At 51.2% G+C, this 12629-nt stretch overlaps 1 protein-coding gene across 9 annotated transcripts in view; it reads right to left on the bottom strand.

Annotated features, from left to right (window-relative positions):
* Positions 1-12629, bottom strand: part of GFRA2 (GDNF family receptor alpha 2) — a 104657-nt gene that overhangs the window by 53313 nt on the left and 38715 nt on the right. For all 9 annotated transcript variants that reach the window (XM_047856800.1, XM_047856797.1, XM_047856798.1 and 6 more), the window contains one exon: positions 7445-7799. In XM_047856800.1, the coding sequence (XP_047712756.1) occupies positions 7445-7799 (355 nt within the window). The remainder of the gene's footprint in view (positions 1-7444; positions 7800-12629) is intronic.

Here is a 12629-nt window from a genome sequence, read left to right as displayed (position 1 = left end):
TCCCTCCAAACTAATATGTTCAAACCCTGATCCTCAGTGTGATGGTATTTGGAGGTAGAGTTTCCAAGAGGTAATTAGATCATGAGGGTAGAACCCCCATGATAGAATTTGTGCCTTTATATAAAAAGGAAGACACCAGATCTCTCTCTGCGTGCACATTCCAAGGAAGGCCACTTGAGGACATGACCCTCACCAAGAGCTCAACTATGCTGCTACCCTGATCTCAGACTTCCAGCCTCCAGAACTGTGAGAAGATGTTTGCTGTTTCAGCACCCCATCCCCTTCTATGGAATTTTGTTAGAGCAACCCTAAGATATTAAGTAGCAAGCCAGTAGACAGCTCATATCAATGAGTGGAAGTGGAAATAATCAAGGATCCTAGGGCACAACCAAGATGATGGCAGCTGAAAGTGTGCCCTGGTCCCATCTAAGCAAACACACACACAAGTGTAGGTAATGCCTATGGTAGGAACAGACCTTACTGGTTTATATTCTGATCCTCTCTGCATAGTGGCATCTCTCCCAGATGGGTCATTCCTCCTGCCAATCATCCAGTACTGGAGGGGTTCTTGTGCAGAACTCTGCAAGAGGGGACCTTAGCTAGACAAGGGGTGTACCACCACATCTCTGTGGGGCGTAAGCTCTATGCAGCCCAGATGCCCAGAGAGTTAGCCTGGATGGGAAAGGTTAAAGGCACTCTCTGCCCAGCCATGCTAATACCCCTGCAGCAGGCAAAGCCGGAAGATGTAAACTAGATGTCTAGGCAGCAGCTTCTCACTGTGTTTATTTTCCCAGAGCCTTAGTAAAATAATGTTCAAAATTCCAGCTTGGTCTCAATGTATCACAGGAAATTCCAAGAGGAGTCATTTGGGCAGGACCCTTGCTAAGGCCAGCAGCAGGAGCCAGCATGGGATCCCCAGTGTCTCTGGTAAGGTTAAAGATCCCAGGATGCTGCCACACGAAGCGTCTCCCTCCACTGGCAACCTTGCTGGTTAGGTTTGCTTCAGGAAAAGGATGATGTCTCTACCCCATGGCACTCCTGGGCACAGCTTTGCTCTGGAGGTAGACTGGGATGTGGGGTTCTGAGCTCTGCTCAAGACCGGGCAGACCCCTAAGCCAGGTTCATGTGTATGGCTGCTCTCACTGTTACCAAAGTGACCCAGGGGAGACCTGGTAGGTAGCAGAGCAGAACTGTGATGTCAAGAGAACCTGAGTGGAAATGCTATCATCTAGTTTATTGTGTGGCTCTATTCTCGCTGCAGAGGCAACAAACAGAGTGTTGACGCTAGACTATAAGCAAACTGAGGACAAGGACCTCCATCTACTTCAAGAACTCTCTGATCTGAGTACGAGACCTGGTCCACAGTGGATGATCAATAAATAGTTGTCAGATGAATAAAGCAATGGCCCTAAGACCTGCATTCCTCCTGCTCCAGGTGACCCACTGGGCCCAGGAACACTGGCTGGATTCCAGCAGGGCAGCCATTGTGCCCCTCCTGTGCCTGTAGCAGGTATTGCTAATCAATCATTCACAGTCCTCCAGGCAGCCAATCCAAGCTGGCCATCTAGACAAGGCAGAGGTTCTTCAGTTTTGAGAGATGAAGGAACCCTTTAAGAATCTAATGAAAGCAACGCATTTCTCTCTGGAACATACACACAAAACTTTGTATATGATTTCAAGATATTCCAGACCCTCTCCTTTAAAAGAAGTGAAGCCCCAGAGCCCATTCACCCCATGCAAATAATCACCTGCTGCTGTTTATGGAGATAACTCGCTGAAAGCATCAGTCAACAGATTCTACAGAGTCCAAAGGAAGCTGAGGGACCACCCCAAGGAGCCAAGAATCAAATGCAAACCTGTCCATATACACTGCCTACATCCCCAGACATGCCCCAGTGAGGCAAGAGGCTGAGCTTGCTGAAGAGACTCCTCCCCGCTCCCTGTGGACAACCTTGATTATTGGGGGGGGGGGGGGGGGGGCGGGTAGGGACGGGGTCCCCAGCCCCTCTGCCTTCCCGGCAGTCCTCCTGGACAAGGACAGTGTCCACTGCACAGGGGGCCCAGGCAGCCAGGGCAGCCCCAGGCTGGAATCTATTTATACACATCCTCAGCACCCAGAGGTTAAATTACAGCCCAGGACATGGCACAGGGCCAGCACCAAGTTATTTATATCCTCTTGGCAGACCAAGAGGAACAGGGCATTTCAGAGGGCCTCTTCTAAACGAGGCCTGAAAGGCACAGTTTACAGGACAACATAACCATCCTCCCCACAGCTTCCCAGGCACATACAGCACATACACACACACACACACACACACACACACACACACACACACACACAATCCAGACTGTCCTTGCAATAAGTATAAGTGGAGAGTAGACATCAGAAGATTGTGTTTAAAAAAAAAAGTAGGTCATGGCCCATTGGGGGGCTAGGGTGAGAGAATTCAGCCAAATTCCATGGATTCATTCCAAGAGATTCTCTGGGCTTTCCAGACTCTGTATCAGAAGACTTTTAAAGGAAAAGCCTCTCCTGGACTTAAGTTTACAGCTCTAAAGGCTCATGGGATACAAACCAGACAAAAGCCAGAGACAGAGCATTCAAATTCAGGGCCAGTTGGAGCCAGGGAGCAGGAAGCTTCCACGCTGATCCTGGTCCAGAGAGTCAGGGGAGGATTCAGAAGTGCTTCCCATAAACCCTGGCCCCAGCACAGAGATGTCCTTGTTTAACCAAAGGCTTCTTCAAACCCCAACACCTTGTGTTTAGTGACATTTCATAAGACAGCACAGTGGAGTCTGTTAAATATCACACTGGGGATGTACAAGGCCTGCCCCTGGGTATGCCACAAAGCAGATCAACAGACTTGCTTTAATGCAGTGCCAGTTGAGGTGGGCTCTGGCAGAGCTGTCCCCCAGGAATCCTGGGCCAAGATTCACTCGGAGAGAAGCATAGCCAGGCCCCAACTCCCCCAGCAGGAAAGCGAAGGGGGCCAGGCAGGCTTGGCAAAGTGAGGACTGGGTGCTATAGCACTGGAGCACCAGGCATGTCCCAAGAGATGCCTGCCAGCAAGAGCCTCATTCTCCAAGAGTCAGCCCAAAGAAGCTTTCCCATGATCCCCATCAAAGCCAGTTTTGTCCATTAAAGTGACCAGGAAAGGAAGGCTTGGGGTCTCCGTTTCCTGATCCAAACGTCACAGCACTGAGCTCACCCATTTCACAGTAAAGATTTCCACCTGTGGTGCCTATCTTGGAGGGCAGAAACCTGGAAGGATCCAATGCTAGGCAAGAAAGGGAGGGTGCTTCTCCCTAGGCATATGGAGAACAAAGTCTGGGCTACCTCTTCTCTTCATGCCCCCCTCCAGCCACCCATCACCTCCTGGGCTCCTCCGTGACATGGGGAAAGGGTCCATGGGTCCGTAAGTCAGGCTTGCAAGAACATGGAAAAACATCAACTCCTCCCCTTCCAGGCCTGTCCCTAGGTCCTTCAAATCTGCCCTCCCATGCCTTCTACCCCAACAAGGGGTCTCTGTTTATTCTCTTGTGCCAAGAGCTCATCTTCCCAGAAATACACCTCAAGTGGAGGTACAGGAGGAGAAAGCTGCCCCCAAACCCAGACTCACAGACCTGGGAAGGGTCCTTGCAGACTGGTGAGCATCCCTATGTGATCAGTGAAGAAACCAAGGGCATGAGGAGTGAAATGGCCCACCCGGGACCACTCAGGAGACCAGGGGCAGGTCTGCCAGCTCTAGGGTGACCACGGTGACCACTTCCACCCACCACCTATCAATCTGTTTCGCCCCAGTGTACCTCAAGCCTCAGCTCTGAGTCACAGGCAAAGCTCCCCAGAGAACACCTGGCCAGGCTTTTATAACCCCCAGGCCCTGCCAGCCCCATCCTGGATGCAGATCCTCCTTCAGCCCTGTCCTACCACTTTCAGGACCACACTTTAAATCTGTTCAGGAATGGGAGCTGGGCAGGGAGGGTTAGAGGAATGCCCGGTTCTAGACCGAGAGCTCACCCTGTCACCTCATCCTGGAGCACCTAGAACTTCAACACTTGACCGAATTCAAACATCTAGAGACTGCACTGTTGGCGGGTCCTGCGATCGCTGTCTAAATTTATGTCCTGTTGCATTGGAGCTTCCTCCAGTTGGCTTAATGCCTCTCAGAGGCTGTCAGCCCTTAGCTCCAGGGACACCTCATTCCAGACTCTCTCAACCCTTAATCTCATTGAAACGCCCCTTCTGGTTCTACAATATGAGGTTTAATCCCCATCTCCCGTTTCTGGCTTCCCCCACCCCTGGAATAAGAAACAAAAAAACCCCTCCGGCTCTTTAAACAGACACAGATGTTCTAGAAGCCTGAAATTATCCTGCTCTCAACTCCCCCCCTCTCACTCAGGACCATGGACCTCCCACACCCCCACATTGAGGAACCACACACACTGTCCTCCCTTAACACAGGACTCATGAAGGGGATGCTGGTGCTCTTGTGGCTTGTCTGCTACCGCTCCTCATGGAGACGGCTGAGGCTGGCTCGTCCGCTGGCCTTGGTGCACCTGGCCCACAGGTGCGCACAGGCTCCTGTATGTTCCAGCCTGTCGTCACTGGACTTGGACTCAGGTTGGCCCTCCAGTTCCCTCCCAGGCCCAGCTCCTAATCCATCTGTCATTCCACATACACTATGTGTAACAGCCTGGTGGGTCATGTCAGCACTTAGAAGAAGGAGAGGATGTTATGTCCATTCAAGAACTACCACGCTCCCTTCCAGTGTGCTCTGGAACTCGTGTGGGCCATCATGGTCCCACTTTATCCCAGCCACCACGAGGCACAGAGCTCCAGCTCAGTGACTGCTAGATCGCACACCTGAGGCACTGGCTCCCGACTTCCTTTGCAGGGCCCTGGGTTTCTGCCTCTAACCATCCTCTTGTTGTATGTGTGGTTTGTTTTAAATCACCTCAATCAGTGTCTGTAAGTGACAAGGCCTATTTTTTTTAAGTAAGCAAAAGAGAAAAGCCTACCATCTTCACAGCTTTCCCAAGCCCTGCAGCGAGCTCTTGGGATCAGGCCTGTCTCTGAACTCAGGCAGTGCTTGTTTTCCAAACCAAAACAGCACTTCCCCTTCATCGAACACGCTCCCCACCCCACCGGCACTCCCATGGTAGAAAGAGGCTTCTCTGACCCCTGCAGCCTCTATCACGGGGTGTGTGTGTGTCTCTCTCTCTCCTGTGCGTGCATGTCCTCAACAAGAGGGTTTGCCTCCACTTCTGCCTCCTGCCATGCCTGAACCAACTACAGCTGGTTTCCACCCGTCACTCACTCACTCACACAGATTCACACACTCCCTCTCACACTCATGCACTCTCAAACTCACACACATCCATACGCTCCCCCCCCCCCACGTACACACTCTCACACTTCCTCACAGGCACACTCACACACTCTCTTGTACACACATGTACACACCATGAGGCACCATGTCTCAGTCACCCCCTCCCTCAGGAACCCCTCTCTCCTGGATTCTGGCCCACTTCCTCCTGGCTATCCTTCCACCCTCCAAGCCTCCCTGCCACAAGCCCCACTTCCTTTGCCCCTCTCTGAATAAATGGTATTTCCAGAAGAGTTCTGCCTCACTATCCATACCAAAGGCTTCTCTCATCACCTAAACACTGAGGATGCCCAAATCTGTAGGCCTCTCCAGCCTAGACTCCCTCTTGGGCTCCACCAATCCACCCTGCACCATTTCACTCACTGCTGGGGCTTTAATCACCAATGAGGTGCCCAGCAACTCCCAAACCCACTTCTCCACTCCAGCCTCTTTACTGAGCATGCCCCAGACATTGCCTGGGGCACGGCAATGGCCCTCCAGGCACCTCAAATGCTACACACCCAAAACCCCCCCACACACTGAATGGCTCCTTCATCCCATAATTACTTAACTAGGAAACATAGTGGTCACCATTCATTTAATCCATTCAAGAAACGTCTGTGGAGTGCTCACCATGTGCCAGGCTTTACGTGTAGGACGAGGTATGGAGTAAACAAAACAGAAATGACTTCTGCCTCCAGGGAACTTTCAACCAATCACCCAGTCCTGTCAAGTCTACTTACCAATCATATCTGAAATGATAACACTTCTGTTCATCCCTACAGCCACTATCTGAGTCCAGTCCAGGATGCTACACTGGAAAAAGCAGTGTGGATGGATGGATCCCAGCTCTGAAATGTATGAGCTGTGTGACCTTAGGCAAGCTACCTTCTATGTCTCTATTTCCTCTTTTGACAGATAAAGATGATAATAGTTATCTACCCGGTAGTTTTGTTGTGAGAATTAAATTAGACAAACCATATAATAAACCAGCATCCAGGACACAGTAAGCAATCTCTGAATATCTCTGCGCCACCATGGCCTCTATTTCTGCACCAGCCCTACCTGTGGCCTCCCCACCTCACAACCCACACTCCATGTGCACCCACCATCTGCAGTTCCCCATGAGGCCAGGTTCTCTCCTACCCTCCAGCCTTTTGCATATGCTCTTCCAGCTGACACATTCCCTGGCTTTCACCTTCTCATTTTTCAAGGTTTAGCTCAAGGCCCCCTCCTCTAGAGCTAAAGCAGATGTCCCTACCCCATGCTGTCTCATCTGAGAGCCACTGCACTGGGATCCCTGCTTTGTCTGTGTCCCCTTCTGGACAGGCTGCTCCTCAGAGAGCACAATGTTCACCTCTGCACACCCAGGTCTTAGAACTGAGCGCTGGGTGCAACAGGGACTCAACAAATGCTTAACAACAAACAGGGAAGACATAAGAACTATACAGAAGCAAATTTCAACTCACGGTAATGACAACCGAAAAAAACCTTGCTAATAATCAGGCTATGCTTATCAAAATGGAGTATACACCAGGCTCTGTGCTAAGCTTCCGACACACATCATGTCACCTAATCCTCACAATAACCAAATGTGGACATTTTTACTCCTGTTTACAGGTGAAGGAATGGCAGCGACTCGGGAAATTTTTACAACTTGCTCCAAGTCACACAGCTAGTAAGTAGAAAAGTCAAACCTGGGCAGTCAGACTCGAACCCACACCCTGCCCCAGCACCAGAATGGCTCTGCTCTCCGTGTGTAAGGAGCTGCCTCTGAGATTTAGGAGGGCCCCATCCTGCCCGCCACATGACCTCAATGGGACATGAGGTGGCGGTTTCCTTCAGGAGTGGGGCCGAATTCACTGAAGGTCCCTTCTCAGCCCAGCAGGCTCTAGGGTCTATGAAATTCTATGCTCGCTGGGTTGTTCACCGTGGATTCCCACAGTGCTAAGCACGAGTGAACACAGAGAAGGCAGACAAACCGTAAACGCGGGTCAGAACGAGCAAGCGGACGGCAGGTGTCTGCGCGCGCACGCCAGGGCCCGGGAGCGCGGAGCGGGGGCTGCGGGCAGGCATACCGGCACAGGTGGTCGGTGCGACACACGCCGCGGAGATCCAGGCAGTTGGGCTTCTCCTTGTCCTCGTAGGAGCAGCTGGGCAGGATGGTCTGCCGGCGGCGCTCGGCGCACGCCCGGTCTCGGCAGGAGCAGAAGAGCATGCGGTAGGTGTACTCGCCCGGCACGCGGTCGAAGAACTGGCGCAGGGCCTTGTGGCACTTGCGGCGGTTGCAGCGCTCCGCGGGAGAGATCTCGCGGTTGCAGATGGAGATGTAGGAGGAGCGCAGCTTCTTGCAGTTGTCGTTCAGGTTGCAGGCCTTGGCGGCATCCAGGCAGTGGTTGCTCTTGGCACTGGCCACCGGGTCTGCCCCTGTCCCTGGGGGTGAAGGAAAGGGAGGTCACGGGCCTGCAGGGGCACGGGAAGACCACCGCCACAGGCCCACTGGGCACACCTCCCAGGGTTCAAGATGCCCTCTACCTCAGTTTCCTCCTCCGTGAAACGGGTCACCCAACAGGCAGTAAGGATTAAAATGGGGGAATACACAGCTTAGGACAGCACCTGGTGCACAGCCAGCCTTACCTGTGGCGAGTCAAGATGATGAGGAATGTTAATCCAGGCTCATTTAAAACTTACCACAACCCAAAAGGCAAGCAACTAGCGGGGAGTGGGTTGCTCAGTGGGTTAAGTGTCTGACTCTTGATTCCAGCACAGGTCATGATATCACGGTTTGTGAGATAAAGCCACCCAGCTCTTTGCTGACACTGTGGAGCCTGCTTGGGATTCTCTCTCTTCCTCTCTCTCCGTCCCTCCCCAACTCGGGTGTGCCTGCACTCTCTCTCTCTCTCTCTCTCTCAAAATAAAAAAATAAACATTTTTTTTTTAAGGCAAGCAACTAGGTAGGTGTTCATGCCCTGTTCACAAAAGTAGATAATGGGAAATAAAATGACTGGTTCACGATCACACAACTGAGTGGCAGTTGAGGCAAGATGGGCTCCCAGGGCCCTGAGCACCCTGCAATGGCACACTTGAACAGGCTTCTGCTCTGGGTACTGCTGGCATTTAGGGAGGGACAATTCTCATCATGGGATCTTCAGCAGCCACCACTACCACCACCCTCACCCCCACCACAGGACCACTGAAAACTGTCCCTACACATTTCAAAATGCCACATGGCAGGGGTGCTACAGCAGCTAGTTAGCATGGAGAACCCCTAAAAAGGAAGGTCCAGGTGGGAGCCCCGGAAGTAGAGGTAAGAGGCCGAAGTCCAGCCTCAGACTCTAATGGGGCTGGGTGCATAACCAACTAAAGGGCGCATGTGCTAGATGTTGGGACTCGGCCGTTAGCACCACGGCTTTGAGCTCTGCCATTGGAGTGAGATGTCTTGGACACGAAGCAGGATTCCCACAATCTGTAAAGTTCCCTTTGTGCTGGCTACCCCATCCCACAAGTCTCGGCTCTTCTAAGGACCACCTGACCCTCCACTGCCAGCTGACCCCACCCACAGTGCCTCTTGTCCATCCTGATGACAGACTGGAGGGAGGCAGGAATCTAGCCCATACATGCCCACCTGAGACATTCTGGGGAGAGCCAGATGGGAGGCCACCTAGCCCTACCTCTTGATTTTACAGCTAAGGAAACTGACGCAGTGAGTGGGCAAGGCCACCCAGCACACTGGTGGTAAATCAGAGCAGGAACCAGGTCATGCCAACACTGTGTACACCAGAAGAATCATCAGCTTAGGTTTTAGGATGGATGAGCCTTAGCCTTTTCACTCATTCTTCATCTAGCCAGTATTTCCTGAGCACCATCCACTTCATGCAAGGTCCTAGGAGGTGGTGGGAAGGACGCAAACTGAGGCAAGCTAACACCATGCCCCACACCCCACCTCCCGTGGCCAGCCCAGGTGTCCGAGCATTCCCAGCACCATTCCTGGTGTTCAGGTCTCTTGGTCATTAAAGATCTAGCAAACCCCACCTCTGCACAGCCCTCTCTTGGCTAGGTGCTGTGTCAGACAGAAATGTGTAAGAGGAGGCCCCATTCTCAAAGAGCTCACAAATCTAGCTAGGAAACCAAGAAGCAGTAGCATAGCAGTTAAGACTGGGTGTTATAGAACTGAGCCATCTGTATTCAACTCCTGGCCCTACTACTTACTAGCTGTACAGCTTTGGACAAATGACTGAATCTTCCTTTGCCTCAGTTTCCCCATCTGCAAAATAGTACCTACCACATAGCACGGTTGTGAGTATGAATGAGATAGCTCATTTTTTCCTCTCTCCTGCATGATAATTTTGCTCTGTCTACTAGATCATCCCCATCAGCTACTATATCACCCATCTTTAAGGGAAAAAAGCCTCCTTGTGACCATATAGCCACCATTAAGGTAATCCTATTTTTCTGCTCTCCTTTAGAGCAAAAGCTCTCAAAGGAGTCATCCATACCAGCGATCTCTTTCTCCCCTTCTGGTCTCACCTGGACCCACTGCAGCCTAGCGTCTGCTTCCCCCTCTTGCCAGTGGTCAGGGATCCTGGGGCTTCCTCCTCCTCAGCCCATCTGGACACTAGACACAGCAGGTTACCCCATCAGGCCCTCTTTCCTCACAGTCTTGCCCTCTCCACTGGGCTTCCTGCTGCCACCCTGCATTCACCTTCACAACTATCCACCTTTTCCTCCAGGGCTCAGCCCCTCTTCTCTATGTGCACCCACTTCCCAGGGCACTCATGGCTTGTCCCCAGCCAAGCCTTCCCGTGAGTACAAGATTCACACGTCCAGCTGCCTGTTTACTTGCCCACTCTACCTGAAAGGCTGACACTGCATCTCAACCTTAACAGGCCCCAAACCAAACCCACACATTCCCCCCAACGCTGCTCCCCCACCCCAGTTCCCCTCATCTGTATGAAAACAACTCACCCTCCCACTAGCTCAGGCTAAAATTCTAGGTACTCCCTTAACTCCTCTCTCATTCACACACCACGTCAGAAAAACCAACCAGTTCCACCTCCAGAATACATCCGGGATCCAACCACTTCTCACCGCCACCGCTGCTCCCAGTGTGGTCCAAGCCATCATCACCACATCCTGGCAAGAGCCTCCTTCCTAGGCTCCCTGCTCTATCCTCGCACCCACCCCACCCCCTGCCTCAAAACAATCCTCTCATCGCAGCTGGAGTGAACCTTCTAGAACATAAGGCAGAGAGATAATGCTCCTAGGCCTCAAAGCTTCCTATGGCTTCCCCTCATTCAGAGGCTTGGGCCTGGTCTTCAAGGCCCTATATCTGTGCTGTCCAATATGGTAGCCACTAGCCACATGTGGCCATTGAACCTGAAACGTGGCTAAGCCCAAAATGAGATGTCCACACCAGATTTTGAAAATACACTCCAGATTTTGAAGATTCACTAAGAAAAAAAATAATAAAGCATTTCATTAATAATTTTTTAGTTTAACTATATATTGAGTCAATAATATTCTGAAAATATATTAAGCAAATGTATGGTTAAAATTAATTTTACTTGCTTCTTTTTACTTTTTTAATGTGGCTATTAGAACACTTAGAATTATATAGATGACTCATATTTCTGTTAGCCAGCACTGCTCTATGTGACCTCACCTCCTCCTCCTGGTCACTTCCTCCATTCCAGCCACACTGGCCTCCTTGCTTTTCCTGGAATGTGCCCTGACCTCAGGGCCTTCACACTTTCTGCTTCCGCTTCCTGGAAAGCTCTCCTCCATGACCTTTCCTCACTTCTTTCAGGTCTCTGCTCAGATGTTACCTTATCTATGAATCCTTTCCGACCATATACGTAACAAGAAGTCACTCCCTTTACCCTTTCTCTGATCTCTTTTTCCCACAACTCATCACCATCTGCCAGAGTATACACTTCCTTAGTCATTTGTTTGTTTGTGTTACATATAAACTCCATTTGAAAGCAGGGGCTTTATTGGTTGTACTTACTGCCATATCCATACTTCCCAATGCCTAGTACATGGTAGGTGTTGAATGCAAATTTGACGAGTGAAAGAATAAATGTACTTAGAACAATATCTAATATGTAACAAGTACTTAGAAGTTGTTGGCTAATACTATTAAAGAAGCCAAACTGATGTGGAGCCAGCAATAGTGGTCAATACAAGGCCATGTCTAATCAAGTATCAATGTAAGGGCCCAGTCCAGAAGGACTCAGATGTGAAAGTCAGGAGACAATGGATGAAGACTGGGCCTCACCTCGACACCCTGCCAACAACAGCCCTAGAATGGCAGAAAAAGTTCCCTCTCTTCTTGTTGTGAAAGCAAAAGGGGGATTAAGGCCAAAAAGGAATCAAGGTTGGTTTTCAACTCTTTACTAAAGGCCTACTAGGTGCAAGCACTTCCCCAGAGACCCAGCTGGAGACAGGGGAGTGGCCCGTGGCAGTGCTAAGCTGTGCATCAGGGAAGTCAGGGTGCTGTAGCAGCAGAGAGGAAAGCATCCTGCCCAGACCAGGGGTCACAGAAGCAGTGACATCTCGGCTGAACCTACAGGATGAGTCAGAGGAAGCAAAAAGAGTAGGAATGGGGTCCCAGGCCAAGGGAACAAAGAGCTGGGGCAAAAGCTGGGAGGACCTGACAGCAATTCAGGATGCCTGGACACAGACACCGAAAGTGAGGCCCAGGAGAGCACAGCGAGGGCTTGTCCCCGGTGGGGTGCGGCCTCCCAAGCTGTCCCCTAAGCTGTAGCCAAACCAGCCTGCCCACATCGAGATCCAAGGACACACATCCACACAAAGGCTATTCTGGGGGCACCACCTCTACACCAGCCAGGTTGTTCTTCTGTGTTTCTTGCACCTGTCAGTATGCTGGTGGGCAGAGGGGAAGAGCAAGCAAAGCAGCCTGGGGCGGAGGTGGAGGAGAGCAGAGAGTGAGGATGGAGGGGCCCCCAAAGAAGAGCAGGGCGACAACGCACGCGGAGCAGCAGCTAATTTAGGCCCGCGGCTGCTTTTAGGTTCCCCAGGTGCCCTGTTCCTGCTCCTCTCAGCGTGTTCCTGAGCTAATGCCGCTGTAATTACAGCCTCAGTGCCTTCCATTTGTAGTCTGAATAGTGAAAGCTTGTGCTAGGGGGGTGGGAAATGTAAACCCCTGGGCCAAAACTTGGTAAATTTCCTAGAAAAAAAAAAAAAAAAAAACAATAAATGTGGCAACAGTAACAGCAATTGCCTAGTTACAGGGAAGATGCC

This window comes from Prionailurus viverrinus, chromosome B1 (assembly GCF_022837055.1).
Source record: "Prionailurus viverrinus isolate Anna chromosome B1, UM_Priviv_1.0, whole genome shotgun sequence".
Lineage (NCBI taxonomy): Eukaryota > Metazoa > Chordata > Mammalia > Carnivora > Felidae > Prionailurus > Prionailurus viverrinus.
The sequence above is the reverse complement of the archived record's forward strand: the minus strand, read 5'-3'. Positions and strand labels throughout refer to the sequence as shown.